The sequence below is a fragment of the Thamnophis elegans genome, chromosome 10 (assembly GCF_009769535.1).
Source record: "Thamnophis elegans isolate rThaEle1 chromosome 10, rThaEle1.pri, whole genome shotgun sequence".
Lineage (NCBI taxonomy): Eukaryota > Metazoa > Chordata > Lepidosauria > Squamata > Colubridae > Thamnophis > Thamnophis elegans.
The window spans coordinates 29,724,320-29,752,041 of record NC_045550.1 but is presented as its reverse complement, the minus strand read 5'-3'; the positions used below and the strand labels follow the sequence as shown (position 1 = coordinate 29,752,041).

At 37.9% G+C, this 27,722-nt stretch overlaps 1 protein-coding gene across 2 annotated transcripts in view; it reads left to right on the top strand.

Moving 5' to 3' along the window:
* The window catches only part of DGKG (diacylglycerol kinase gamma), a 79,034-nt gene that overhangs the window by 33,643 nt on the left and 17,669 nt on the right, over nucleotides 1-27,722 (top strand). Inside the window, exons 14-22 of one of the 2 annotated variants that reach the window (XM_032225419.1) lie at nucleotides 1,855-1,952; nucleotides 3,297-3,413; nucleotides 4,468-4,541; nucleotides 6,310-6,384; nucleotides 7,223-7,308; nucleotides 9,960-10,049; nucleotides 11,708-11,868; nucleotides 15,757-15,821; nucleotides 22,230-22,320. In XM_032225419.1, coding sequence (XP_032081310.1) covers nucleotides 1,855-1,952; nucleotides 3,297-3,413; nucleotides 4,468-4,541; nucleotides 6,310-6,384; nucleotides 7,223-7,308; nucleotides 9,960-10,049; nucleotides 11,708-11,868; nucleotides 15,757-15,821; nucleotides 22,230-22,320 — 857 coding nt within the window. Of the gene's footprint in view, nucleotides 1-1,009; nucleotides 1,052-1,854; nucleotides 1,953-3,296; nucleotides 3,414-4,467; nucleotides 4,542-6,309; nucleotides 6,385-7,222; nucleotides 7,309-9,959; nucleotides 10,050-11,707; nucleotides 11,869-15,756; nucleotides 15,822-22,229; nucleotides 22,321-27,722 lie in introns of those variants that run through there. The other variant, XM_032225420.1, reaches the window with a different exon arrangement.

The following is a 27,722-nucleotide window of genomic DNA, read 5'->3' as shown; positions in this document are numbered from 1 at the left end:
CTTTAGTCTACTCCATGCTTCATTCATTTTTATTATCCTTCAGATGCATATCAGTTATAACGTGACTTCTCCAACTTAATGACTTTTCATTATTCTTTGTGCTAATTATAGTTAGTCTGGATTTTATCAGACTGATTTTCATTTATCTGTTCTGTATTAATATGAGTATTGGGTAGAGAATTTGTAACAACATCTATTAGACATCGGTCAGCAGAGATCTGGAGCATGCATGCGGCATGTCCATATGGGAATGCATGGGGCAGGAGAGGTTGAGGGGAGCAGGTAGTCCTACAAGTAGCTCAGTTCTATGGTATCTAAAGCTTTAAAGGCAATAACCAGGAAACTTGAATTGCACCTGAACATCTATTGGGAGCCAATATAAGTTGATATGCGAGTAAAGGCAGGTGAGCGAATACTTTTGGCAATATAGTGTATATGAAGTAAATCATTGTGAAAAGGGAGATATTTTTAGAAGGCTTCAGAGACAAAATTGGCTTTCTCAAGGAACACATCCAAGATTGGATAACAATGATATTACCCACTTTACAACTATTGTGAACTATTGTAAGCACCACTGTGCTACAACAATAAACTCAGAGGATGCACTGCTTTTTTTATATTTGGAGGCATTTAATTTTATTGTTATATGTGGTGAATGGTACTAGCAATAGCAATAGTAGTTAGACATATACCAGCTTCATAGGGCTTTCAGCTCTCTCTAAGCGGTTTACAGAGTCAACATATTGCCCCCAACAACAATCCGGGTCCTCATTTTACCACCTCGAAGGATGGAAGGCTGAGTCAACCCTGAACCGGTGAGATTTGAAACAACCGAACTGCAGAACTGCAGTCAGCTGAAGTAGCCTGCAGTGTTGCATTTAACCACTGCGCCACCTTGGCTCTACTACATGCCTCTTAAGAGCAATGATAGGTATTGAGGTTACCAGACCTGCAGATATTAAGACAGGAAGAATAGAGCTGCTTAAAAACAGGATTTTTGATTTTATTAATGTTTAATTTAAACTCTTCCTCCTTTTCCAAAGAACTCAGAGCAGTTCTTTGAAGAAACAGCAACAATTTCACAGAATTACAACTGTTTACCAACAGAAAAGCATAACACCGCACAATTCCTGAACATTACCTCCAAAGCGCCTCCTAAAAATTAGCAGCAAATTGTAATTTTTAATGTGATAGAGGAAGGTACACTGCTGACAGTTGTAGCTTCCAAGTGATCTTAAAGGCCAACCCATGTAAAATACATTGACCATGAGCAAGATCTTCCAGTCCAGAAAAGGACACAGTTGGGTGCACAACATGGATCTATGCAAAGGTTCCCCTGAGCAGGAACAATAATACCAGACAAATCTCACAAATTGGGCATTCCCAGCTCAATCTGAGGAAGTGTGATCCTTTCCAGACTCATGATGATAATCACCAAGGACCAAAAGCATAAAGCCACTACATCTTGCCAGGTTTGGGCTGTGGGATCTTCCCCATTTAGGCACTCAACCGCCTCCAGACATTTGGTCAGTGCAACAGTACCTGCCAAGCCAAGCTAGAGATGTGTAACTGTATCATGGACATACTTTCCCCTCTCCATTTTGGTACAAAAAAGTATCACTATTTTCTCATGACTGTTCTCCTTAAGGAATTAACTCTCCCAACAGAAAGCAAACGGCTTTTCTGCAGTGCTGGAGGCTAAAAACCATCTTATCAAAGAAACATCAAGTGCTTTGCTAATCTGATTTATAATTTTCTTGATCACAAGTAAAGGAAAAATTTAGAGGATCAAATGGATATGGATGGAAGCAGGAAAGTAAATATTGGTACATGCTGTTTTCTTTCTTTTTAAAGCTTCACAACAATGTGCCTCACATATGAAACCTGAATGTGATGGTGGGCATCTAAAAGACCACATCTTGCTGCCTTCCCAGATCTGCCCAGTTGTTCTGGTAAATGAGTCTGCTTGACACACATCAAATTGTTTAATGAGTGGTATTTTCTTGTTGTTTTGTCTCGCTTAAGGCAACTGGATAATATAGTCTCATGATCCAAATGATTTTATCCAAGCTGATTTGGTTAATTAGTTTAGCCATTCCAAGCCTGGTATTTCCCTGTAATATCCCGTGTATTGGACCATAGTTCCCCACAATCTTGTCCACCATGGTCTCAAGCTGGGAAAAGTGCACTAAGGTTCTCCTAATAACTACACTGATAGTTCCCAGGACATATGTGGATGTCACAAATATGAATGGCAGTTGTGGGGGAATGTTATGAATTAAAGATCTTTTATTTTTAAATGAAATAAATCTATGTTAAAGTTTTTATCTGTTTTCATCTACTTTCAAGGCCCAAATTAGTTATTATTCAATCATGTCATTATATAATGGGGAGATTCCTGAATTTTTGACCTAGAGTCATCTGTCTGTTTACTGTACCTGACTATGACTAATGAACAAAATTTTTAAATGGATTAAATGAAAATTATTACCAGTCAACAACATATATTAGAACTTAAATATAAAAAATGGAATAACTGTTGAATGTATCAAACCATGCAGAATTAAATAATATTTTCACAAATAGTCCCTCTATGTGGAGAAACTCTAAATATATAAACAAATATGGAACATTTATGTCTGCTATATAACAGAGGACTGTTTCCTCAGAAGCTGAGCAGATATAGGTGTAGAGTAAAGCTAACCTTGGCCCACAACTTTGTTGGGTATAGCGAAAGAAAGTCACATGAATGTTAAGAAACGTAAAAACAACTTGAATAAAGGGCTGAAGCAACTCTCTTAATTTGGAAATATTAAACAAAAGGCCAGTAAAAGGGACCATGAGGTACAGAATGATTCTACAGAGAAAATGGATAATAAGATTAGATGATTCAATGGAGGTCTTTCCATAGTTACTAATCATGATGACTTTATGCCTTCTCCAAGATCAGAGACATTATGCCTCAATTAAATCTTGTTCATGGGAAATTTATGGCTACTGTTATGTGAAAGCTACTTTGGTATGATATTTTCAGAACTTAATTATAATTTGTAGCAAAATTGCTAGGTTTTCCAAGATCATTTGGAATTTATAAAATGCATGTCCTTTACCAAATGATAACTTTTGTTTGGTAGGCAGCATTTTAGTACCCACATGTTATACAATATCCTTAATCTTTTGTGGTCTTATTATATATTTTATACTTAGAATTCCATCATTTCCTCTCTGTTTATGTCATTAGTACTTCTTTGCTATCTATTTTTAAATGTCCGTATGCATCTTTGACTCTTCAAAAGGATAGGCAATCCCACTCACGAAGATCAGAGAGTGAATCACCATCCAGCACCACCCCCGAGGATACAAACATGATCTTCAAATACAATACTACCACGGTGGATGGACATGGACTGCAGGTGGGCAGCTGATAGCATCTTTTCTCCCTTGTACATGTATAGGTGTATATATCCATGGAGAAGCACTTTCATCATTGTGAGCAATAGTAGGCCTCTTTGGATAAAAATATACCAGAACACAGTGTCAATATGTTAGTCCTTTAGCCTGCTTATGAATCATTCTGAGATTAGATAGTCCCAAAGCCATTTCATGGCCAGAAAAAAATAATAACAAGTCATCGTTCCCTTCTCCATTTCTATATAAAAAGTCAAATAGATTGGAAGTTGCATCTTTCTTTGCATTGACATTGGAACGGGGGGGGGGGGGGGTTTGTTGCATTTCTGAAGGCAATTTGATAATTTATATCCATGTTTCTCAACCTTAGCATTCTTAAGATGAGTGGACTTCCGTTCTTAGAATTCTTCAAGTTCTTCAAACTTCAATTATCTTGAATTCTTCAAACTTCAAGTATCTTAAAGTTGCTGAGACTGAGAAACACTGGTTAAGGGACAGAAGGAAAACTACATGCCATATTGCATTTTTTTTTTGCTCTAACATCTTGCTTCCACCTTCCATCCTCTGTTTGTTCCATTCCAGGAATTATAGCTATGCTAAACTGTGCATGTGTTAATAGCAGAACATCCATCCCCATAGAATTTAGAATTCAGTGTGCCTTCTCTTTGAAAAAAGATTATAATGATATAGAATCAATGCTTGCAAATGTTCGATTAGGCTAATATCTGTCATGCCCTTAAGGATTCAATCACTTGATGTGTATCAAAAAGGTGCAGAAGGTCACAAGCTTTCTAAGCCATTTGTTAGTCTGTGTCCAATATACAATTAGTGACCCAGTGAATAGCAAGATAATATGAAGAAAAGGTGCAAAGATTAGCAGAGTTTGGAGGTCCCTAACGTTTCTCCATAGCACTAAATCCTATTTACCCAACATTTTTTCTAGTTAGATGTTTTGCTTCATCTGTAACTCTGTCACATCACTTATTTCTCCTCCTTTCTGCATAATGTTTGTATGTTGTGCAAGGAGTGTGCTTGTTTGATATTCCCTTTGGTTTTCAGATCACGCCTAAGCCAGGAACCCACCCATTGCTGGTATTTGTGAATCCCAAGAGTGGAGGAAGGCAAGGAGAAAGGTATGTTTCCCCCTTCTTTTGAAAAATTGTACATTTCCAAGATTTAAGATTGTGATGCAATAAATGCACCAATAAATTGTTGTAGACAAATAAATCTTCAAGCAAATATTTTATAGCAGATTTCCCCTTATATTCAAACTGTAATGTTCCTTATAAAATGTAGTTATGATTCCACGTATTTTTATCATTACTCTTACAAGTGTAAGAGCTCTTACAAGGGGTCCTGGTAGCTCAATGGTCAGAATGCAGTATTGTACACAAACTTTGCCCACAGCCTGGAATTGGATCCTGACGGCTCAAGCTTGACTGAGCCTTCCATCCTTCAGAGGTTGGTAAAATAAGGACCCAGATTGTTGGGGGTAATATGATGATGTTGTAAACTGCCCAGAGAGTGCTGTAAAGCACTATGGGATGATAGAAAAAGTCTAAGTGTTATTGCTAAGTGCTATAAGCTTCTGTGAATGTCCTGAAGCTTAAAAGTTCTCACCAGTTACTGAAAACAAAGATTTGCCACACCGATATACGTAATTTTGAGGGTCATTTTCCTCCATGAATCAATGAACAAGTATAATATTTTGACTCATTTAACTGCTGTAGCTTAGGATCAGAATATCAATTTTGAATGCAGAATCCAGATTAAATAATTCACATTTTCAAATAATAGTAAGACAGACTCCAAAGTGGAATTCTGGAGAGCTGCTGCCCGTCAATGTAAAATGTTGGTAAAAAAATTGGTGTTTGTCTAGATGGTTGACCACACTGGCTGAGATTATTGGAAGTTGTAGTTCAACATCACCTAGAATTAGACAATTGTAGAATTGAGAGGAGCCATTAAGTGCAATTCCTTGTTCAAATGAAAATGGAAGTATCCAAAATAGGTGGCTGCCAAGCCATTACTTGAACAATCTAGCGAAGGGGAGCATATTATCTTCCTTGCTAATTGATTCCATTGACAATCTGCCCTTCCTGTTACAAAGCTTTTCTTAACACTCAAGTGGAATCTACTTTAATATAATTAAAGGCTATGTTTTCCTCTTGTACACATTGCCAGAAAGCAAATCTTCACTTTTTTGTGTAAATCTGAAAGCATTGTCATGCTTTTCCCTTTGCCTCCATTCATTTTTCTTAAGTCTCTGAAGTTCACTTCCCTCAGCCTTTTCTAGGACTTCATAACCTCCTTTCCTAACATCAATTGATTCTGTACATAGCTTTTTTTGATGCCATATCTATAAATCAGATTTACTGGCATATATTCTTCCTTGGTGACTGTCCTTTTATTTTATGGGGTTCTTTTATTTACAGATTTTCCCTAAAGATTGTTTTTTCTTTCTTTCTTTGTGCAACCAGGCAGGCTTTTTTTTTTTTGGCTGTGTTTCACTTTTTCTCCTTTTAATTTTGTTTGAGAAGGGAGGAAATCCTGTTCTTAGTGATTCCTATTTTAAGAATTCTCACCCAATCTTTGAATAATTTTCACTTTTGTGTTTCTTGCCAAAGAATTCACGTTTTCATTGATTGGATTTATTAATTTCAATTTCCATTAAATCAATTTACATAGTCATTATCTCCCATGTTCTTGCTTACTTCCACTTCCTCAACTTAATTATTGTATGATAGTTACTCTCATAATAAGTATAGCTGATGCTCTGGTGTTCTTTTCCACTATTCCACTATTAGAAGAAAAAAGTGGTCCGCAAAACAATGCAGAAAATAATAATTTGTCTTGACTCTCATTTTTACAGCTGTTGATTCTTATTTTTCTTACTTTTAGGGTACATAGGAAATTCCATTACATACTCAATCCCAGACAAGTTTACAACCTGGATCGTGGAGGACCTAATCCTGGGTATTGAAGCTCAAAATGTGGCCTATTTCACATATTTGCTTGCTTGTTTGTCATAATTAAAAATCTTTGGTCCTCCTTTTTACTATTACTTTCTTCCTTTGTGTTGTCTCTGATTTATTCTTCTTATCACTTCACTTCTTTTTCCTCTTTGCTTCTTTCCTCAGTTCAATTTCCCTTATTTCCTCCTCCTTATTTCCAAAAGCTTGTTAATATGCCTTAGATTGAGAAACTCAATTGACTGGTGGTCCTTTAAAGTACGTATATATGTATTATATTTGCTACATTTGTATTATTCAGTCAACTGGGTCTCTATCAATTCATGATAGAATACATGTGAATGCTTCATTGCAATACAAAGGATCAATGCAGCAAATGATAATTGCAGCTGAGATTATTTAGTGTGTTGCTGTTAATGGAATTATATCTAAAATGTACATAGATACTAAAAAAGTTTTTTAAGCAGGAATAGATAGAAAACAGATCTCCTCCATGAAGTGTAGATTGAACTCTAAATTGCATGATTTCTTTGTCAATTAGATTGCATTTAATCATTCACCTGTTCAGTTGAGAATAGCAAAATATTATCTTATTTTTTAATCATGAAGAACAGCCCAACTAACGTGCTTTTTTGGATGCTAACTTCTGTATACCATTGTAGAATTTGAAAAGCAACCATCTAACTCTGACTTTCCTCAGTCATATATCCTCCAGATATTTCAGATAATAAATTCCAGAATGTACTTGGAAGGTTGGGAAGTATGTGACATTATTCTTATTGTAGAATAAGCATCCATTTCTAAACTACTTCCTTTTTTGCCTTCTATTTTTTCTTACGTAGATTAAACTTTTTCCGTGATAGCACAGACTTTCGTATTTTGGCTTGTGGAGGAGATGGGACAGTTGGATGGATCCTGGACTGCATAGGTAAATTAGGATCTGTCAACAGTTGATAAATGAAATTATCATTAGAAGCATGGGTTAGGGTTAGGGTCATGGCTAAGAGAAGGGAAGGAGAGGCTGAGTTTCTTCTTTCTCATGAATACAGGTGAAACTCGAAAAATTAGAATATTGTGCAAAAGTTCATTTATTTCAGGAATACAAATTAAAAGGTGAAACTAATATATGAGATAGACTCATTACATGCAAAGCAAGATAGTTCAAGCCATGATTTGTCATAATTGTGATGATTATGGCTTACAGCTCATGAAAACCCCAAATCCACAATCTCAGAAAATTAGAATATTACATGCAATCAATAAAACAAGGATTGCACATAGAACAATATCGAACCTCTGAAAAGTATAAACATGCATATGTACTCAGTACTTGGTTTGGGCCCCTTTTGCAGCAATTACTGGCTCAATGCGGCATGGCATGGGGCACTGATGAGGTGTTATGGAAGACTAGGATGCTTCAATAGCGGCTTTCAGATTCGGTCTCATGTCTTTCATCTCTCTCTTGGCAATGCCCCATAGATTCTCTATGGGGTTCAGGTCAGGCAAGTTTGCTGGCTAATCAAGCACAGTATTCCCATAGTCATTGAACCAGGTTTTGGTGCTTTCGGCAGTGTGGGCAGGTGCCAAGTCCTGCTGGAAAATGAAGTCAGCATTCCCATAAAGCTTGTCTGCGGAAGGAAGTGCTCCAAAATCTCCTGGTAGATGGCTGCGTTGACCCTGGACTTAATGAAGCACAGTGGACCAACACTAGCAGATGACATGGCTCCCCAAATCAACACAGTCTGTGGAAACTTCACGCTGGCCTTCTAGCTTCTTGCAGGGTGTGCCTCTCCATTCTTCCTCCATACTCTGGGTCCTTGGTTTCCAAATGAGATGCAAAAGTTGCTCTCATCAGAAAAGGAGACTTTGGACCACTGAGCAACAGACCAGGTCTGTTTTTCTTTAGCCCAGGTAAGACGCTTCTGATGTTGTTTGTTGTTCAGGAGCGGCTTGACAAGAGGAATACGACATTTGAAGCCCATGTCCAGGATCCATCTGTGTGTGGTGGCTCTTAATGCACTGACTCCAGCCTCAGTCCACTCCTTGTGAAAGTCCCCAACACTTTTGAATGGCCTTTTCCTGACAATCCAGGCTGCGGTCATCCCTGCTGCTTGTGCACCTTTTTCTTCCACACTTTTCCCTTCCACATAACTTTCTATTAATGTGCTTTGATACAGGACTTTGAGAACATCCAATGTCTTTTGCAATGTCTTTTGAGGCTTTCCCTCCTTATGGAGGGTGTCGATGATGGTTTTCTGCACAACTGTCAGGTCAGCAGTCCTTTCCCATGATTGTGATTCCTACTGAACCAGACCATTTAAAGGCTCAGCCTTATGCAAGCATTATGGCTTAATTAGCTGATTAGAGTGGGACACTTTGAGCCTAGAATATTGCACCTTTTCACAATATTCTAATTTTCTGAGAGTGTGGATTTGGGGTTTTCATGAGCTGCAAGCCTAATCATCACAAGTATGACAAATCACAGCGTGAACTATCTTGCTTTGCATGTAATAAGTCTATCTCATATATTAGTTTCACCTTTTACGTTGCATTACTGAAATAAATGAACTTTTGCACAATGTTCTAATTTTTCAAGTATGTATATCTGTCCAGTATAACAAAATAAATTGTGAATTAGAGAAGTCTGACAAGAAAGGCAGTTTCATGTACAGTTTGCATCCTTATTATTACCATCCACTTCTTCATAGTTGTTAGGACTTTCTGATAAGGAGCTACATTTGTACAGATCAACAAGCACAGTTTAGATGAAAAGAGTAAACCTAGGTTTTAACCTTCTGGCTTTAAGGAGCAGAGAAGGTGACTATTTACAAAACTCATAATCAATTATATTAACTTTCATTATTGACAGTTTAATTTGTAGTATACAAATTAAAGTATAGTATATAGCTGTACTTTCTGGCCATTTCACCAGACTTAATAAAGGCTCCGGAAGGACTGTGGAAAGTAGCTTAGCCCCTATTTTGTTTTTGGCCACTCATGGGAAGATTTATATCCTTCTCTCAGAGACTCTACATTTTTTAAAGATGTCATACCATGGCAGTCTTTGGGCCTATCAAGTAACAAAAATGTACTCCCTTAAAGAAATCTTGTTGGGGGCAATATGCTGACATTTGTAAACTGCTCAGAGAGTGCTATAAAGCACTGTGGAGGGGTATATAAATCTAAGTGCTCTTGCTATTGATTAAAGTGTGGGGGAAGGGTTGATGCAGATGTAGAGGTAAGGTTCATCATAATTATCAGGGGCTCCACTATACTAATCCCCAACTCCTTCCTCCCCTCCACCATTTCTTCCACTAATAGTGGATTCCCATCCACTGCAGCTATCACATTGAGACCATGTCTTCTAGCCAACTTGCTTCAGGTACATCATGTACTCTCCCTACAGTTTTTTTTTTTTAATGTTTAGCCAGTGAACACAATTCAAGTGAATTCTATCCCTTTGGGAGTTATTAAGCTTTACTACATCTGTGAGCTGCCCTATGGAAGATGTTGCCAAAGAAGGTTATCATACCCAAAGGCCTATCTGAGGGCCTCTGATGGTTGCTTATTTCTTTGCAGATAAAATGAACTTAGCAAAGCACCCTCCTATGGCTATCCTGCCATTGGGAACAGGGAATGATCTTGCCCGCTGCCTCCGATGGGGAGGAGGTAAGTCTCTCAAGTCACCCAATGTTTTGCTTCATTCACCTTGATTTCATGCCATGACTTGCCAACAATTCCTCTTGCTAGGAGTCCCATGTGTTGTTGAAACCTGTCAGCTGTTTTTAATGCCATTAGCTATTTTCCATGCTTTGCTGCTATTATGAATATGGGGAAATTTCATGGAAAGGTAAAGGAAAGGTAGCTTCACTTCACCATTCAGAAGATAAATGGAGAAAATTAAACATGTTCCTACAGTTGAACACCAAGGAGCCAATCAGTTTTCCTTCTCAGATGGGTATGTAAACAGAGGAGAGAGAGCAGGCATTCTTTTGTTCTTTGTTTTTTATGCTTCTCCTTTGATGCCAGCTAATTGCATAGGAAGACAAACGTTCCAGTTTTGGCAGCTACAAGAGAGGAACTAATGAATCTGGACAAAAAAAAAACTAGACCAGCAAAGCTGTTTGTAGTATAGATCTGTTGCATTTTGTGGATTGGGATGTGGGCTGTGTGAACTTCACAACATGTATGGGTGAGGGATCTTGGAGTTTAGAGAACATCTATTTCCTGGGTTAGTAGGAACTGAGATCAACTTATTTGAGAGACATTTGTTCATTTGTCTTCATTTTCTTCTCTGTTCCATTTGCAATGTAAGTTTCTGATCTTGTTTTATACCATAAAGATTTAAATTCTTAATGAACTGTAGTGTACTGATTCTGGAAAAGAAATCTAAGCTTTGCAAACACTTTATTATCAGGTCATGGTACTAAAAGAAGAGGGTCGCCACTTACCACCTTTCTTGTAAAACAGTGGTAGAATGGGTTTTTTTAAGTGACTGGTGCAGACGTGTGATGGAACTGGCTTGTACTTGCTCACAAGAGCTGATTATTAAATTTTCTGGAATTTTATGAGCCACTTGAATACAGATATGAGCTAAAATGCTTAAGGTGCAGAGAAGTGGCAGCAATACAGCTGGGATTGTTGATTGCTATACATTGATCAGTACACCAATGGGCTATGTTGTTTAACTAACATATTCAGTTGGCTCTCCCATGTGAGACAAGAGTATGGAGACCTTGGTAGAAATGAGTGTATGCCGAAGCCATCATGCCTCATGTGCATGCATACTCTATTAAAGTACTATTGGAGGCTCTTGATCTCCATCATGTGGATGCATTCCTATTTAAAATACACATCCCATGCAGATATCCCATTATATCCACCATGCAGCCAGAAGCTATCGCTAACCAGTAGCTCTATTACCCACAAAATACTGCTTCGTAGTTGCAATTTGAACTATACTGCAATTTAACATTATTATTAGGGCTGGGATTTCAAATGGTCCTTATATGGAATGCATATTGTTTGCTGGCCAAGAGACCGATGCTGATGTTTTTGCCACAAGCAATTAATTGAGAATTGGGAATGGAGTACAAGGCCTCAGACTTCAGCTACAAATCCAGTTATATTGTTGAGGAGGCTTATGCTACATGGGATTGATTTCTGCTTCAAATTGTAGATCATCTGCCTTTCTTTTCTGGCTATATATTCTGTACAGCCCATCACTGCTTGGCCTTCTCTTACTCTATTGCCCATTAATGCTTGGCAAATTCCACCATAACATTCTGTTCCTCATCACCTGTCAATTTTTATTTTTCTATTCCAAGGTTATGAAGGAGGCAACCTAATAAAAATACTTAAAGATATTGAGCACAGTACTGAGGTAATGCTGGACCGATGGCAAATTGATGTCATTCCCAATGACAAAGAGGAGAACGGAGATCCTGTCCCATACAGCATCATCAACAACTATTTCTCCATAGGAGTAGTAAGCAATCGGTTTTATCATATTCACGTGACTTTCCAAATATTTAGGGTTACAATCCTATCATCTTTTACCATCCTGATAAATTTTAAGTCTCAAATATTTCATTTTTTTCCTTCATACTATTCCCAATGCATTGGAGTATCAAGGTCATTAATAAGAACACCATTAATTATGGAAGGACTGCAGTAGAGAATTGATTTGGGAAGCAAAGGGGGGAATAATAGAAGGATCATTTCCATAGTGTATGCGCTTCAGAAGTTTGTGGCATGACATTCTGCCTGTTTGCTTATGACTATTTTTCACCAAAATCATTACATAAAATAAAACAAATAATAATACCATATGGAATATATCAGTGACAGCAATATGCCAAATGACACAAGAGGAGAGTTCACAAAAATCTCTGGATAAACAGTTTGGCCTTTAGTTGAATTCTAAAACTAGAGCGCTTGAGACCAAAAGTCTGATAAATGCATATTCTTCAAAAGAGCTTCTTTACTTGATGTTAGTTTCTGGACAGATACAGTTGAGAAAAAGGACCAATAAGATACCAACAAGGACCTGAGCCACACGGCTGAATTTTTCTTGATAGCGTAGAAGTTGCCAGTTCTGATCCTTCAAAATTGATATGCAGTAATGTTTCTATTGTAGGCTGTACAATGTTCAAATCTGAAGCAGGAAAAGTATTGCAGCTCCATCATGTTCTCCCACTTTATCAGCAACTCCTTAAATAAACTACATTATTTCCTGGATTCACAGGGTACCTGCAGAGTCAGGAAACTATGTAGAATAACAGAGTTTGAAGGGACCTTGGAGGTTTTCTAGTTCAACCCCCTGATCAGGCAGGAAACCTTATACCATTTCAGATAAATGATTGCCCAATCTCTTTTCTAAAACTTCCAGTGCATTTGCAACTTCTGACTAATTGTTCTGTCACAAAATTTCTCCTTAGTTCTAGTTGCTTCTCTCCTTGATTAGTTTCCACCCATTGCTTCTTGCCCTGCCCCCAGGTGCCTTGGAGAATAGCTTGACTCCCCCTTCTTTGTGGCAACCCTTGAGATATTAGAACACTGCTATCATTGTCACCCTTAGTCCTTTTCATTAAACTAGACATACCTAATTCCAGCAACCATTATTTATATGTTTTGATGATGAGCTGGAGAAGTGGGGACAGTACTGCCTGAAGAAGAAACTTGCTTTGATTTAGAAGACATTATGGAGGCAGCAAAAGGATGAAACTCATTTTTGCTGTCCTGTAGACATTAGTTTGCCCTTTTAACTCAAACATATATTTCCATGAACTTACATGGCTACTATACAAGTCCAGAAAAAGCCATAGCCATTAGCATGTTTTCCACATTTGGGGTGTGTGTGTGTGATTTGCCACTTTCCCTGAAGTTGCCAGTTTCAATCATAGTTGTCGAGCAATTCATTTCAGTTCTCCTGATCCCTAGGACCTAGTGGTTTCACAATTTCACTCCTGCCAGCTTCTCTATTGACTTTGCTGGAAGCTGGCAAGGGTTGCAAATGGTGATCGTGTGACCCACAAGACACTGCAACCATCCTAATTGCAACCTGCTTGCCAAAAGCATGAATTGCAACTACAGGAAAGTTGTAATGGCCACAAGGTTGAGGTTGTATTTATTTAGTGCTGCTCAAAAAACATCTTTGACCACTACCAGCTTCTTTATAGACTAGCAGCAATCAGAAAGAATAAATATTTCAGAATGAAAATACTCCTCCCCATGCTAATAGGGCAGAGTGTGAAGGTGCATGTCTTCAATTATGTGCAATTTTCTGCCCTATTAGCCAGAGTACATCTGTCCAGTTGAATGTGCTTTCCTGCTAGCTTTACATAACTGTGTGTATAGCCTTTTAGAAATAACCTTTTATTTAATTATATTTTAAGTATCTAGCCATTTTGTCCTATTAAACATTCTGTGTGCTTTCATGGTTGATATGCATTTTTACTGTTGGAAATTGGTCAAATAATTATTAGTTTATCTATGTTGTAGGGTTGCTAGGAAGCCCCTCACAACAGCTGACTAGTTTAATGTTCTGGCATGGTAGAAGAAACAGCTGATGGAAACATGGGGGGGGGGGAGACACACTGAAGCATTTGTTTAGAAATGTTCTTCTGTTATAGTAAGGCTCCATTTATAAATGATTGATGATTGCCATAAATGTGTTACAAGCAATGTGCCTTACAAAATGGCTGTAATTGATGTGCTGACCTTTTAAAATCAATAACACATGATTAATATTACATTAAATTATTTTTCATGCTTTGCAGATATTTAAGAAAATTGACTTTGGTGTCCTAGATACTCTGTATCTATAGGTCCACAGTATAAGTCATTATAACCACTGACTTACGGAGTATTGAAGAACAAGAAAAGTACATAAACAGGCTGTGTTATTCTGGAATCCCAGCTCTTAACAAGATGCTTTTAAGCATTACCACTGATGATAACAAGCTGTTCTTGAGCCTAGGCTGCCACATGCTGCTTCCCATCTTCTCTCCCTTTATTTTTGGACTCTGAGAAATGTGGGCCAGTAACTATATCACTAACAGGAAGTTTTGGATTACAAATAGATCAGGTCCTGGACTTGCAAAGTCCCTTCCTAATGACACTTCAATACTCCATCATGAAGCAAGGGATGTGGACTTTGCTAATCCCTGGATGAGGAGGGTGCATTCCACAGGCAATCCAAACCTCAATGCTGAAAGAAAGCTCTTTGCATTGCTGTTTGCGATTTGAAAATAGTTTAAACTTTATGCTTTCTTAAACAGAGTGAGGATAAGAACACAATTGTCAGCAAAGCAAAGAATGGCCAAAGGTATCCAATACAAGACTATTTTGTTAATGATTCTTAAGGTGTTTTTTTTTTAAAGCTGGATGTTTTGCCTTCTGTATTCTAGGAGTGCAAAACAGATAACCATGAGTAATATACCTTGGGCAATGTATCTAAGAGGGCATGGCATTGGAAGAAGGCATTAGACTAGGAGAAACGGTACATTTTTCATTGAAAAAACATTCAAATTTGCTGCTATTTTATACTGCATATTGTAAAATGCTAGAAAACACAAGAATGCCTGCATTCAACTCAGGACACTCTCCATACAAGGATTCCGCACATGTTTCAAACCTGGTGCTGAATCTCTGTGATCCTTCAACATTGACAGTGATTGACAGATGAGTCAACTTACTTCTAGCTGTGCTTTGGCAGGAAGCACTCTTAAAGCAAGTTTCTTTTTTATTTTTTGCTTGACTGGAACTCTAGGAGAACTTACGGCAGTTAGTTTCTCAGGGGAGAAACACTTGCATCACCCCATCTTCCAGCTCAATGCATCCACTCTCTCGCTTTCCCACAGAAGATCAGTATCCACCACAGTATCTTGCCAAGGTTCTCTTTGAAAAGCAGTAAAACGATAATTCTTTGGCAGATTGCATTCCCTTCCCAGAGATGGCACTTTTAAATTTTTTAGAAATTACAGGCAAATGCAGTTGCCCCTGAGATCCAATCCCCAGAGGCCTTGGCTTTTATTTCAGCACTTTGTTCTTTTATATGCATTTTTGTTGGTTCCCAAAACTATTTGATTAAGATATAAGTTATTTAAATAAATAAATGAAAGTGAAAATGGGGGTAAGAAATGCAAAGTGCAAACTATAGTAATGTGAAAGTGCTGGAAAACAGACATTATTCTGGTATGGTAACTTTACGAAGCTTGTGGAGAAATGTAACATTGACACCACTTATAATAATTGTGGAGAGGCACAATATAAGGAGTACAGTTCAAATCTATAAGTTCTGGTGTTAAGAATTCTTGAAAACTGACTGTCATTTATAAAAGGCTTCATTTGCTTCCCTTTCTTCCTTTTATAGGATGCATCCATTGCACATAGATTCCATTTGATGAGGGAAAAGCATCCTGAAAAATTCAATAGCAGGTAAATATCAGCCTTTTCCCCTCACACAATTCTTTTTTCTTTTGTACTAGTTATGAGGTTTCTCTAATCAGACCAAATTACTTGCTTAAGCCTCCCCTAGTCTGTGCATCCTTTATCTAAATGTGTGGGCTTTGATTCAGTTGGCTTGGACCTCATGTCTGGAAAGGGGGGAAAGCTGGTTTAGTTTTTTTGTTTTTTACTCAAACATGGACAAATTCCAGATCCAGGATCTACTCATAGTTTACCCTGGCCTCATCCGTTAGTAATTTATCTATTAGTTAGGAACCAAGACAAAAAAATTGCAGGTGTCAGAAGCAGATTTTAAATTGCATTGGTAATCTTTTCAGTTGGAGGGTGAAATTAAAAATGCAAAGCAATGGAATCAATCAATTACTAAATCATTGTTTTAGAACTCTGAGATCCAGGAACTCAAAAGCCATATCCATAAAATTGAAAAGTCTGGACCTAGGAACTTGTCCTGAGTTCTAGAACTGATAGCACTTACACCCTTCCATATAAAGATCCAATCCTAATCATCCCAAGGCTTTTTCTTAAGAAATATAATCTAGGTGAAGAGAAGAAATCATATTGTTGCTATTGTTATTGAACAATTAGGAATCAACAAGAGAAAGAGGGAGGGGGAACATGAATATCTCTAAAACAGATGAAAATGGCTGTCAATTTGAGACATTCTTCTACTGAAACTGCTTTAATCATTGAATTTTCCATTAGGACAAACAATTGATGCCTGAGCTACTGCACCCAAAGCTATCTCATTTTTATTCCCCTTACCAGAAGCCTTTTACTCTCAGCATAACTGCTAAGGCAACAGACCATACATTTTTATACACCCCAATGCTTATGACTGCCTGATCAGGATGGAACACCCTTTAGTGGAAATCATTGTCTGATAGTGTAAAATATTTTATTGTACTTACAACCTGATATTTTGGCCATTTTGTTTTGGCCATTGCAGAGCTATATTTGAGCCTTAGGTGGGCAAACTTCTAGTTTTAAAAAGCCCTATACTCTAAAGAATTGCTTGGCAGGAAGAAATAAACAAGGGGAATGGTGCATGTCATAGAAATAGCAATTTATGTCATATTGTCCACCTGTTAAGAATCAGCCCACACATAGGCTAAGGCTTGCATATGTACATGTTTCATTCATTTTTAACAATTTACAAGAATAAACATGTAAAAATTCTAGCTTTTACTATTGATTAAAGTGAAGGATGATATTGGTTCTCTTGAGTTATGCCATATCTTACTGTCTGGGTCAGAGATGGGTCTCTTGGGGAAGAAATTGTGGATCTGAAATGATGAGGGCTGCTGAATCCTAACTGTATAACAATTATAATAAAATAAGGATTTCCCTCCCCAATCTCAGAGGAAAATATAGGAGGGTTTTTTTTGGACAAGTTTGATTTTGACAGCGATCACAACTCTTAGCACAGATCCACATTTTCTGCTTGGTCCAGTGCCAATATAGGCCTGTTTCCTGCATGCAGATATGGATGACTTTGGCTGCCTCCTACTCCCAGCCACCTGCAAATGCACTTCACAGCCATGTTTTCTAGCTTCAGTTTAAAACTGCTGTTTTGCAACCTGAGCCACATTAAGCTCTTCAGAGCAGATGGTCTCCAGTGACTTCTTCCATTCTACTAGCAGACCCAGCACAGATTAGGTGTAGTACCTGGCACATCCCTTTCCTTCTGGGGCTGATTCCTGCCCTGGATGGCCATTTTGCCCTTGGTTGTTAGCTGCTGGTCAACAGATGCTGTTCTTGTTACAATCTTATGATTGATCCAGAAATGGCATATTAAGTCAGTCAGCTATCTTCAACTTAGGAAGCTCATGCTCCATTTAGCCTTTCTTTCGTTCAGTGGGCAGTTTTCTTATTTTTGCCTGGTTTGGTGGAACCTTCTCTTCTTGCTTTCTCACCTACACCACCCTTCGCCCTCCTGTGCCCTCCGGTCATCGGTGAAGCACCCTCACTTTTGCAAAGTTTCTCTTCCTTTCCTGTTTTTTTTCTTTTATATATTTAAGATGCAACATAAGAACTTTTCTACTTTGTTTACATAAATCTGAACAATTCCTCCTTGCTAAAAAAAAATTCCCATAAATTGAACAAAATAATGGAAGGACGACCAATTTGTATTGATTGATTGATTGGTTGATTGATTGATTGATTGATTGTCTGTTTGCCCATTTGAGCCACTGTTTTGCTTCTGACTGAGGTTTTACTCCACATCCAACTGGATTGATTGTCAATCGGGGATAATGTCATGGCACTTGCTGTCTTTAACATAAAAAAATATTAAGATATTACTGAAAGAAACGTATGTTATTTATATAAAATCCGAAGCCAAATCATCTCAAAACAATATACAGTATTCTAAAGATTTGGACACTCTAACATTTGGCAATTCTGGTTATTTTAGGTTTTGCTTGGAAAGCTCCTCGAATTTGGCTGTAGATCCAGCCCCATTCATTCACACTTCATAATTATATATAAATTCCAGAACCAACAGAAACAGGCAATAAAGGCAAAACAGGATATCAGGTTGGAACTAGTTCATGTTTCACATGTAAATTCATGAGAAATAGTCCTGGATTGCTTTCATTAAAAAAAAAAAAAAGCAAAACTCACTTACTAATGTCTATACAGGAGACACTGAGGAAAACTTTATAAAAAATTATCATATTCAAACATTTTTCTAAGAATTAATAGACCTTCAGAAAACAGTCTTCCTTTGGTATCCTTCCTTCTTTATCCTCTAATGCATCTTAAGGATAAATTAGAAAATAGAGAATGGAAACTGTAAAGGTAATCCCATGCTTCAACCATGCAAAATGAATCATGTTTGGCCTTTCAGATGTTGGATTATAATTTTGGCTGGATATAGGGCAAACAGTTGATTTGTATGGCATGTACGCACATATATGACATGCATATTTACAAATCAGCCTAATATGAGTTTAGATAATCTCATAAGCTGTTTTGCCACAAGTATGCACTCTGATATTTATTGTCAAGAGAGATAATTAGCTTCTCTCACTCTTCATATGCCTTCAATATTTCACAGATTTAAAAATAAAAATAAAAATAAAGATTTGCTACCTGTGATAATTCTGATGAGTTTACATATTTATAATCCAAAGGAATTGAATCAAAGCATTCAGAAGCATTTTCAGGTGTCTAGGACAGAGGTTCCCAAACTTGGCAACTTTAAGACTTGTGGACTTCAACTTCCTGGCTGGAGAATTCTGGGAGTTGAAGTCCATAAGTCTTAAAGTTGCCAAGTTTGGGAACCACTGGTCTAGGAAATAGGCAGCATAAATAGTTCATAGGAATAAAAAACATGAAATAAATATATCTGAAAATCCAGTGTAATGTGTTCACCAGGTTGGATTTTGTTTAACCGGTTGACGGTTGGGGGTACTGTATTATAGAAGCTTTGAAACTTTATAGCACTGTTCAAACATCAGAAGGACTGTCACGTAGAGTTGAACAAGATAAGATATAATTAATTATAACTTATTAATTCATTCATTCATTTTCAATCAGTACGTGCAGTTCAGAACTTGGAAGTTAACTGATAGAAATCTTGGAAGTATTATGGACTCAAATAGCAATTAACTTATTCACTATTTTTTTTATCACATTCTTTCTTCGCTACAAAATTTTTGGACTTCTTCCAGCTTTCTAACCTCTTATAAAGTCCTTGTCATTCCCTTCTACGTTAATCAAATATTTACCTTATTATGCCTTCCTGACACTTATTTGTGGCCTACACTGGTTAACCATCGACTTTCTCCAAAACCCATGAACAGTATGTACAGTTTTGGTCCAGCAGTAAAAATAAAGCATGTGGAATAAGCACATTAAGTAGACAAGATTGTTCTACTTGTTCATTTTGCAAAGTTGGAAACCTAGGATTCTTTGGAAGGTTTTCAAAGGATCCTTAGTATGGAAACCTTACTCATACACTTTCCTTGCATAGGTAGGATTCCAGATGACATCCTTGAGAAGAGAAAATGGGCTGTGCACAACCAAGGAAATAGAGTAGTGTACATGGATTGTCAAATGCGTAGTGTGGCTTCACTCTGAATAGTGAGATGATATACTACATTTTCAAATGCCTTGAGAAGTTGAAAAACATAATCTGGGAATTTCTGGAATAGAGTCATGTAAACTGCTGAGCAAAAACACCAAGCTGTCTTATGTCACTGTTAACGTTTAAAAATTTCTGTTGTTTAATTTGATATATATTCCATTAGGTGGGATGAACACTTTGACTCTTTTCCTGACAGAGCTGAAAGCAGGCTGCCTTCCTAAAAAAATATATCAGCCAACGGCTGTGTCACCTTGCTATTCAAGGAAGTGTGTTCCAACAGGGCACAGTACAGTGAGATGTGTACAATACCTCAAGACTTCCCTATTTAGTTCTGGAGATGATTTTACACCTACAGGTGGCTAGGTGCCAAACAGCTGCTGTTCCTGTCTTTATAGTATTACGCCAGTCTTTAAACCTTTGGATGGTTTCTGAGGATCTGGTTGAAAAATTTTCATGCAAGGAATAGCGCACACAAGTAGAGGCACTTCCTGTAAACAAACTCTATTAAATTACCATGTTCCTTAGACAGCATTGAAGTCATCTTAGGCCAAAGAGGGACCACCCAATATGTATTAGAAAAGGAGGATGGATGCAGGCATATTTCTGTCCTAAATTATGAAGGGCCAGTAGAAGCATACTGCCTTCTCAGATTGAAGTAAAAATGGTTCTCCTTCTAAACTGTCTGCTACCACCACTTACTCTTGATTCTACCATCAAAATCAAAAATAATCATGTTAGAAATACTGAATTGAGAAAGGATCTAATTTACTCAACAGGCTTTACAAAGCTGTTTTAGTATATTTTTATATTTTAAATTGTACATTTTTTTAAAAAAAATCTGCCTTTGTGCAAAGATGCTTCCTCTGAATTATTTTAAATTGAAACTAGAATGAGGCAGCTTAGTTGACTCTGTTCCAAAGACATAATTGGCTATGATTATATGCAAGTAAGGAAAAAAAGAAGCTGCTTCAGAATTTCTGTATGTTAAAAATATTAGTGTAGTAGATTGTTATAGCCAAGAAATAGGCTTTCATAGAAAATAAAAACAAGATTTGACAGACTTAGGTCAGGGATTCTCATATAATGGATTTCCCCCCCCCCATCCCACCCCACATGTACATATATGTGATTTCATGAACAAGATTAAGGAGGATTACAATTTATGGGTACCCAGAAGGTTGAAAGACAGCATAGCATCTACAATGGCAAAGGAAGATCCTGCAAGAATAGAGGATAGTATGAGCCAAGTACAGGCAGGCAAAGCATGCCATTTTATGGGTGTAGCCTGACCAGCTATTGTGCAACAGGGGCTGGCTGCCTTTCCTAAGAGCAAGGCTTGTAGCAGCAGCAGCTTTCCCACCAGTCACCTTCCTTCCAATATAAGAAGACATTCAGTTTCTGTCATCAACAGTCAGCTGACTGAAGATAATGAGAGTTGGATTGTGGATTTATGGTGTCACACTGCCTATTTTGAAACTGGCTTTAGGCTGATTGTGAGATATTGGGGACTGAAAACTTGTGGAAGCATCCTTATTCTTGTTTACTTTCTATAACCTCTTCGGACTGTTAAAATATGGGATAAATCCTGTGATACAAACAATATGTATGCCTGTGAAATGCTTAAATGTATCAATATGGCGTCTCATCCGGAGTTGAAATTTGGTTTTGAACATAGCAGCTATTTCTATTAAGAAAAGATAGTTCTGTCTTCAGAGTTCACAAAACAAAACAGCAACCTTAAGGCAAAAAATATTTTTTAAATTAATTTTTGAAGCCCTAATGACACCTTGATATCAGAGTAAAGTACTTGGCCAGGTGGGATTAAATAATTTTTGCGGTGTAAAACCAACTGTCTCTCTTGACTGAACAGATGAAACTGTCCTATTTATTTCCTCTTTGTTTTTCCAGTTTCTGCTAAAACCTGTGGGAATATGTTATTGAAGATTTATCTCGATTAATTGTCAGTTAGGAGATTTTTACATTTTGTTAACCTTGTAACTGCAGATGGAAATTTTCTCCTAAATAAATTTTATTGAAAAGAAGGGAAACATGTAAAAAAATAATTGGTGAACTGAAATATTCCATCACTTAGTGCTGTTGTGATGCAATTCCATAAGTTGCCTAATTTTCTAGGATAATTATTTTACTCTATCATTTCCCAGTCATACTCTGATAGCTCATATTAGACTGTAAACTTTGTGGTTGCTAGCAAGGCAGCATGTATAGATAAAGTATCATGTGAATATATCACTCCAGAATGCTCTTCCTTTTTTGTTTTTCGATGTCAGAATGAAGAATAAATTGTGGTATTTTGAATTCGGCACAACAGAAACATTTTCAGCCACTTGCAAGAAACTTCACGACTATGTAGAGATTGAGGTGAGTCTCCCCAGACCCTCAAAGTCTTAATTTTCTGTAGAAGGTGTGTTATGATTAGGTCAATGATTTATTAGAAATGTGTTCTTGTATTTCATTAAAACATTAAACATACTGTAGACTATTATACATTCTAGAAAAGTCAGGTTCAAGCTTGTAGAGTAAGAATTTCCATGGTTTATTGGAAAATTATTCCTGGCAAATTTATGGTTTATTTTTCCCTCCTTCTTTAACTTCAGACGGCATTCCATCTCTGGAGTCATTAAAACTTTGGTCAAAAAATTAGGCTCTGTGCTGCTTACAGATTAGAATTAAAAAAATAAATTAAAATGATTTAATTTAATAGATACATTGAAAAACTCAAGCCGTAGTGTTCAATGAATATATTTTATTCATGAGTAGATTTGCCACAGTTTATGGCAATAATTGACTCAAAAGACTAGCATTGGCCTAGTTTTTATGTAACCAACAAAGCACTATCCCTGGAGCTGGACGTGTTTTTCTCAGTTTGCTCTGATACTATTAAACCCAGACACACCCATCAAGACAGTATCTGTGGGACCTTTCCATTCTTTCAAGAAATATTTTAGTTTTTGAAAATAATACCAATTCCAATACAAGGATATCCCCCCGCCCCCACACCAAATTAAAAAAACACCCTTCAGTATCTCCTCCAGTGATTTTAAAATTTGGATCACAAATAATAGAAAATTCACAAATATATATTTATGGACATCCCACTAACTGACTTTTAGCTGACAGTTTAGTAGAACAGTGTAGGGGGGAGAGGGGGAGCAGGAGGAAGAAGAGGAGGAAGAGCAGCAGGAGGAGGCGGGAAAAAGAAATGCCACCCTATCTGCCACTCTACTGAAGAGTGCCACTTAAAGAGAAAGGGCCTCTGTGCTGTCCTAATTGCCCCTGGAGTGCTGGATATACAAGAGAGAAAATAATAGGAAGATGAGGGGGCACTGGCCATTTTTCCAAATCAATGATTAGCAGAATCCAAAGTGCAGGATGGAGACCGGAGAAAGCTTCACCAAAAGACTTGCCTGAAGAGACAATGCCAGAAAACACTTTTTTTTTTGTTTGAGGTTTATTACTTTCTCAGCCTTCACAATACTCATCTCTTTATTTTTTAGTGTTCGGCTCATGACCTTGATTCTGACTCACAATGATACGATCAAATAAGATTCTAAATTCAATGCATCTGAATGCTTTCCAATTAACAATATATCTCCTGTGGTCCCCGCATTGTTAGCATATCGACAGAAGGGTTTTTTCCCCCCACCACAAACAGCTGGCAGCTGCAGCTGAGCTTTTAGTGACATCTCCATCCACTGAAACATTTTAAGATGTTTTGCAGGGAAAGAGTAGGTACATTTATAGTTGAGAAAGCTTCTGTTTGGAAACAGATGTCCAAAACACAGTTCAGTGGAAGGGGAAAAAATTATAAATGTGAAGCAGAATTTTTTTTAAAATGTACAGCGTATTCCTGTTTTATGGATTCCCTTTAAATATATTTGTTGGCATGGACATCTGGGTGTTTCATCTTTGAAGCCAGTTTTGGGAGAACAGAATTATGCCCTTGTAGGTACACTTCAGGGCTCGACTAAATTTAAGTTTGTTGTGAATGTTTGTAAATTCTGTGATTGCCTACTACCACCTTCCAGCTACATGGAAACAGCGTCTAATTAGGAAATGTGTGGTTCACCAGTAGTTACTAAGAAGTCAATCGTTTCATAGTTTGTATTTGAGATTTTATGTGGTGTGTATTTTCCATAACCATTTCCACTCCTCAACCTCATCCAAACCATCCCCTTTTTAAGGACTGAGAGCTATACTTTCCATACCTGTAGTCTCAAAACATAAATGCAATGTTTGTTAATTATTCACTAAAACTAGAAAATGGAATTGTCGGTCAAAGCCCATGCCTTGCCATGCTTCTTCAGTCTGCTGTGATCACCTCCCTTCAGTTCCTTATGACAAGTGAGGACAGGCATCTTCACTCAAGGGCTGACACGGAGACAGATCCCATCAGCTGTCATTCTCCAAGAAATCATTTCAGAAGATTCCAGGCTCAGTTGGCTTCTCTAATTGCTTCCTAGTTGTGTAAATGATCTTGATTCTACTATCTTTGCTGTGACTATAGTTTTGCATGCCAACATGACCACAAATCTGGATATGGATAGCTTTAAGGAACACGTTGCATTTCCAGACCACACCAAAAAGATGCCAAGTGGACATACCACCCAGAGTTCATTGCTGATTTCTTCATGCATCTCTTTCTATTCCCCATTCCTATTTTCACAATATCTTCAAAAATGCCAGTGAAAGAGATATAAGCCTATCCACTCCAACCTGCTCTTTTTCCTTTCATTCATCTAACATGACCAAGGCTTGTGGATCTGGATAATTATTTCATATTCTTTGTAGACTATAATTATGTTCAAAAGGATTCTTCTTTTAGCCTCTATTGATGCTGGTGCGTGCTTAAGACATCTACTCTTATCTACTCTCCTTTTCTAAGGTTATGCGCAGTGATGGCCTTTTGATTTTATTGCAGCCAGCACCTTGTGGCTAATAATAGCCAGGGAAGGAGAGAAAAGCTTTTTAGAGGAAATTGGAACTCATCCAAACCCAGATCAGGAATAAGTTTCAGTTGATTGCTGTCAAAAAGAGTAAATGACATAACATATACTTCTTCTCAGCTGTCTCAGATGTTTTAGCTGGCTACATCCCTTGCTCATTCATCACTCCCCAGCTTTCTTCCTTCCAGCACGAGTCTATCCTATCCCTTTGAGCACAGGATGTTTAAATAAAAAAGAAGCAGCAAGGAAAGAAATTCTTGGTATCTCTGAAGAGCTTTTTCCATTGTCCAGCTATTCTTAAAATATGAGAAGGTTTGTGTTTAGTTTGGTATGGTATTTCAGCAAACACTACTATTACCTCCCACGTCCAGTTCACCTAGTACATCTATAAAATAGATGCAGACTTAAAATGGTATTTGGCATTTTCCCCTAGCCATCAATTGCTGAGATTGTATTTAGTCTGTGAATCAGTGCAACTCCTAAAACCTTCCCATGCGGATTCATGCCTGAGAGGTTGAAGTCAGACATGGAATATTCAGATAGCGTATTTTTCCAGAAACATTTCAAACAAACTAAGCAGGCAAATGATTACTCCTTGGGTTCAAAACAGCTTAGAACCACAAATGACTTCAGTTTGTGATTTAGTCAAGCAGCATGTTAAATAATGAAATAAAAGTGAACATTGTTTCTTTGAGCAATAATTAGGAGTACTTTCTATATATCTAGGATGAGCAGGTAGGATAAAGCTGCTGTTGCAAATAGCCCTGACAGTGATATAATGTTTCCAATATCATTAGGCGGCTGAATAGCAGTTGCCAAGAACACGTCATCAGCATTATTGGATTTCAGTCTGTTTGTGAGCTTTCCATGGGTCCTTGGTTGGGAACAGAATGCTACACACAAAAGGGTTTACACTGATCCACTATTACTTTTATTGTACTTGCTTTGGGCTTAGCACCGATAGAGAAGACATGGGAAAATACTTTAGCTGTATTTGTTCAACCTTTGACAGATTCCACATTGCACAACAATTCATCTGTTATTAAAAAACAACAACTCCTAAATGTATGCCCTCCCAGGATTTGCTGAAAAATACTGTTGTGTGAAAAAAATAGCTTAGTTTCTCAGTCCTGGATCTTTCTGCAAATATGTTCAGGATATTGTAATTCGAGGGCTGCAAAGTGTTAATCTAACAGCATTTTAAGGTGAAAGCAACAGTTTGCCCTCCTTTTGGCTCCAGGCATCTGTCATGAGCACAGGAGAAATGGCAGTTTTGTTTCGGAAATTGGCATCAGTTACGGTTGTAGTCGCTTAGAAATAAAGTTGTTTTTTTGCCCAGCTGCAAATGTCTACTTCCAGTCTTCCTGCCAACAGCCCATCAGCTGCCCCTTCTCAAAGAGGCCATTGTACCACATTGGCACAGAGACAAAGCCGGGTTAAAGAGGAAAACACAGTTGCTGGCCATTAGATGCTCATTCCTCTGCTGGGTGAATATATGGCGTCCATATCACCTTCTACAGCCTGCCAGAATTTTGCTACCCAGACAGCACAGGAGAGGCCCATTGGCAATGTCCCCAAGCAAAACAACGAAGCAGAAGTGAGCACAGACCAAAGAACAGCACTTGCAACCCTTAGATAAATTTCAAAGGACTTGTGTGCAGACCAAAATAATTGTTTTTCAATTATAGCTTTTGCCAAACATGTTATTATGTTGCTTTAGATTGCTCTTTACCCAAAAAAAACCCTATTTACACCTGGTTTCCAATAATTTCTAGTTTCAGTGAGCGGGAGAAGGGGCAACCACACAGCTAAATGGATTCACATATGAAGCTTGACAGTTTTTAAATATGATATAAATTATTATTTGTGTGTTCACCTGACTATTAGTAAACTTTTTTGTTTCTGCTACCCACAGCTGCTTGTAAAATGGTCACATTATTTACAGTCTTCATGCTCTGCTTTAAACACTGGACTACTGCAATGCGCTCTACATGGAGCAGCCCTTGAAGAGTATTCGGAGACTTCAACTCGTCCAGAATGCAGCCGCTCGAGTGATTGTGGGTGCACCTCGGTACACCCACGTTACACCTATCCTCCGCGAGCTGCACTGGCTACCGACCAGTCTCCGGATACGCTTCAAAGTACTAGTCGTAACTTATAAAGCCCTTCATGGTATTGGACCTGGGTACTTGAGAGACCGCCTGCTGCCAATTACCTCCCAAAGACCCATTAGATCACACAGGGTCGGCCTCCTCCGGGTTCCGTCTACCAGCCAATGCCACCTGGCTACTACCTGGGGGAGGGCCTTCTCTGTGGCAGCTCCGGCCCTCTGGAACGAACTCCCCGCAGAGATTCGGACCCTCACTTCTCTCCAGGCCTTCCGAAAAGCCATTAAAACCTGGCTTTGCCGGCAGGCCTGGGGTTGATGAGTTCCCCTCCCCTCGCGACCTGTGTGGTTGTGTGATTCTTGGATATTTTAACTACTTGTATTGTGTTCTATGTTTCCCTTTTCCCCCTTGAGTTGTTCGCCGTCCTGAGTCCCTCCCAGAGAAGGGCGGCATACAAATAAAATAAATAAAATAAATAATAAAAATAATAAAATTTTATTTTCTATTGTCAGAAAATAATACACAATATGCAAAACAGCAATGTTTATAGATGCGAAAGGCTCACAAAGTTAATAAGACCTGCAGGCAGCTGATCTTGAATATATTAGGCATTGTCTTGTGTGTATATACCTATATTGGCTGTATAAATGGCATTGTTCATCAAGGAGGTCACTAGATTGGGAAAGACTGGTCAACTATACTGAATCTT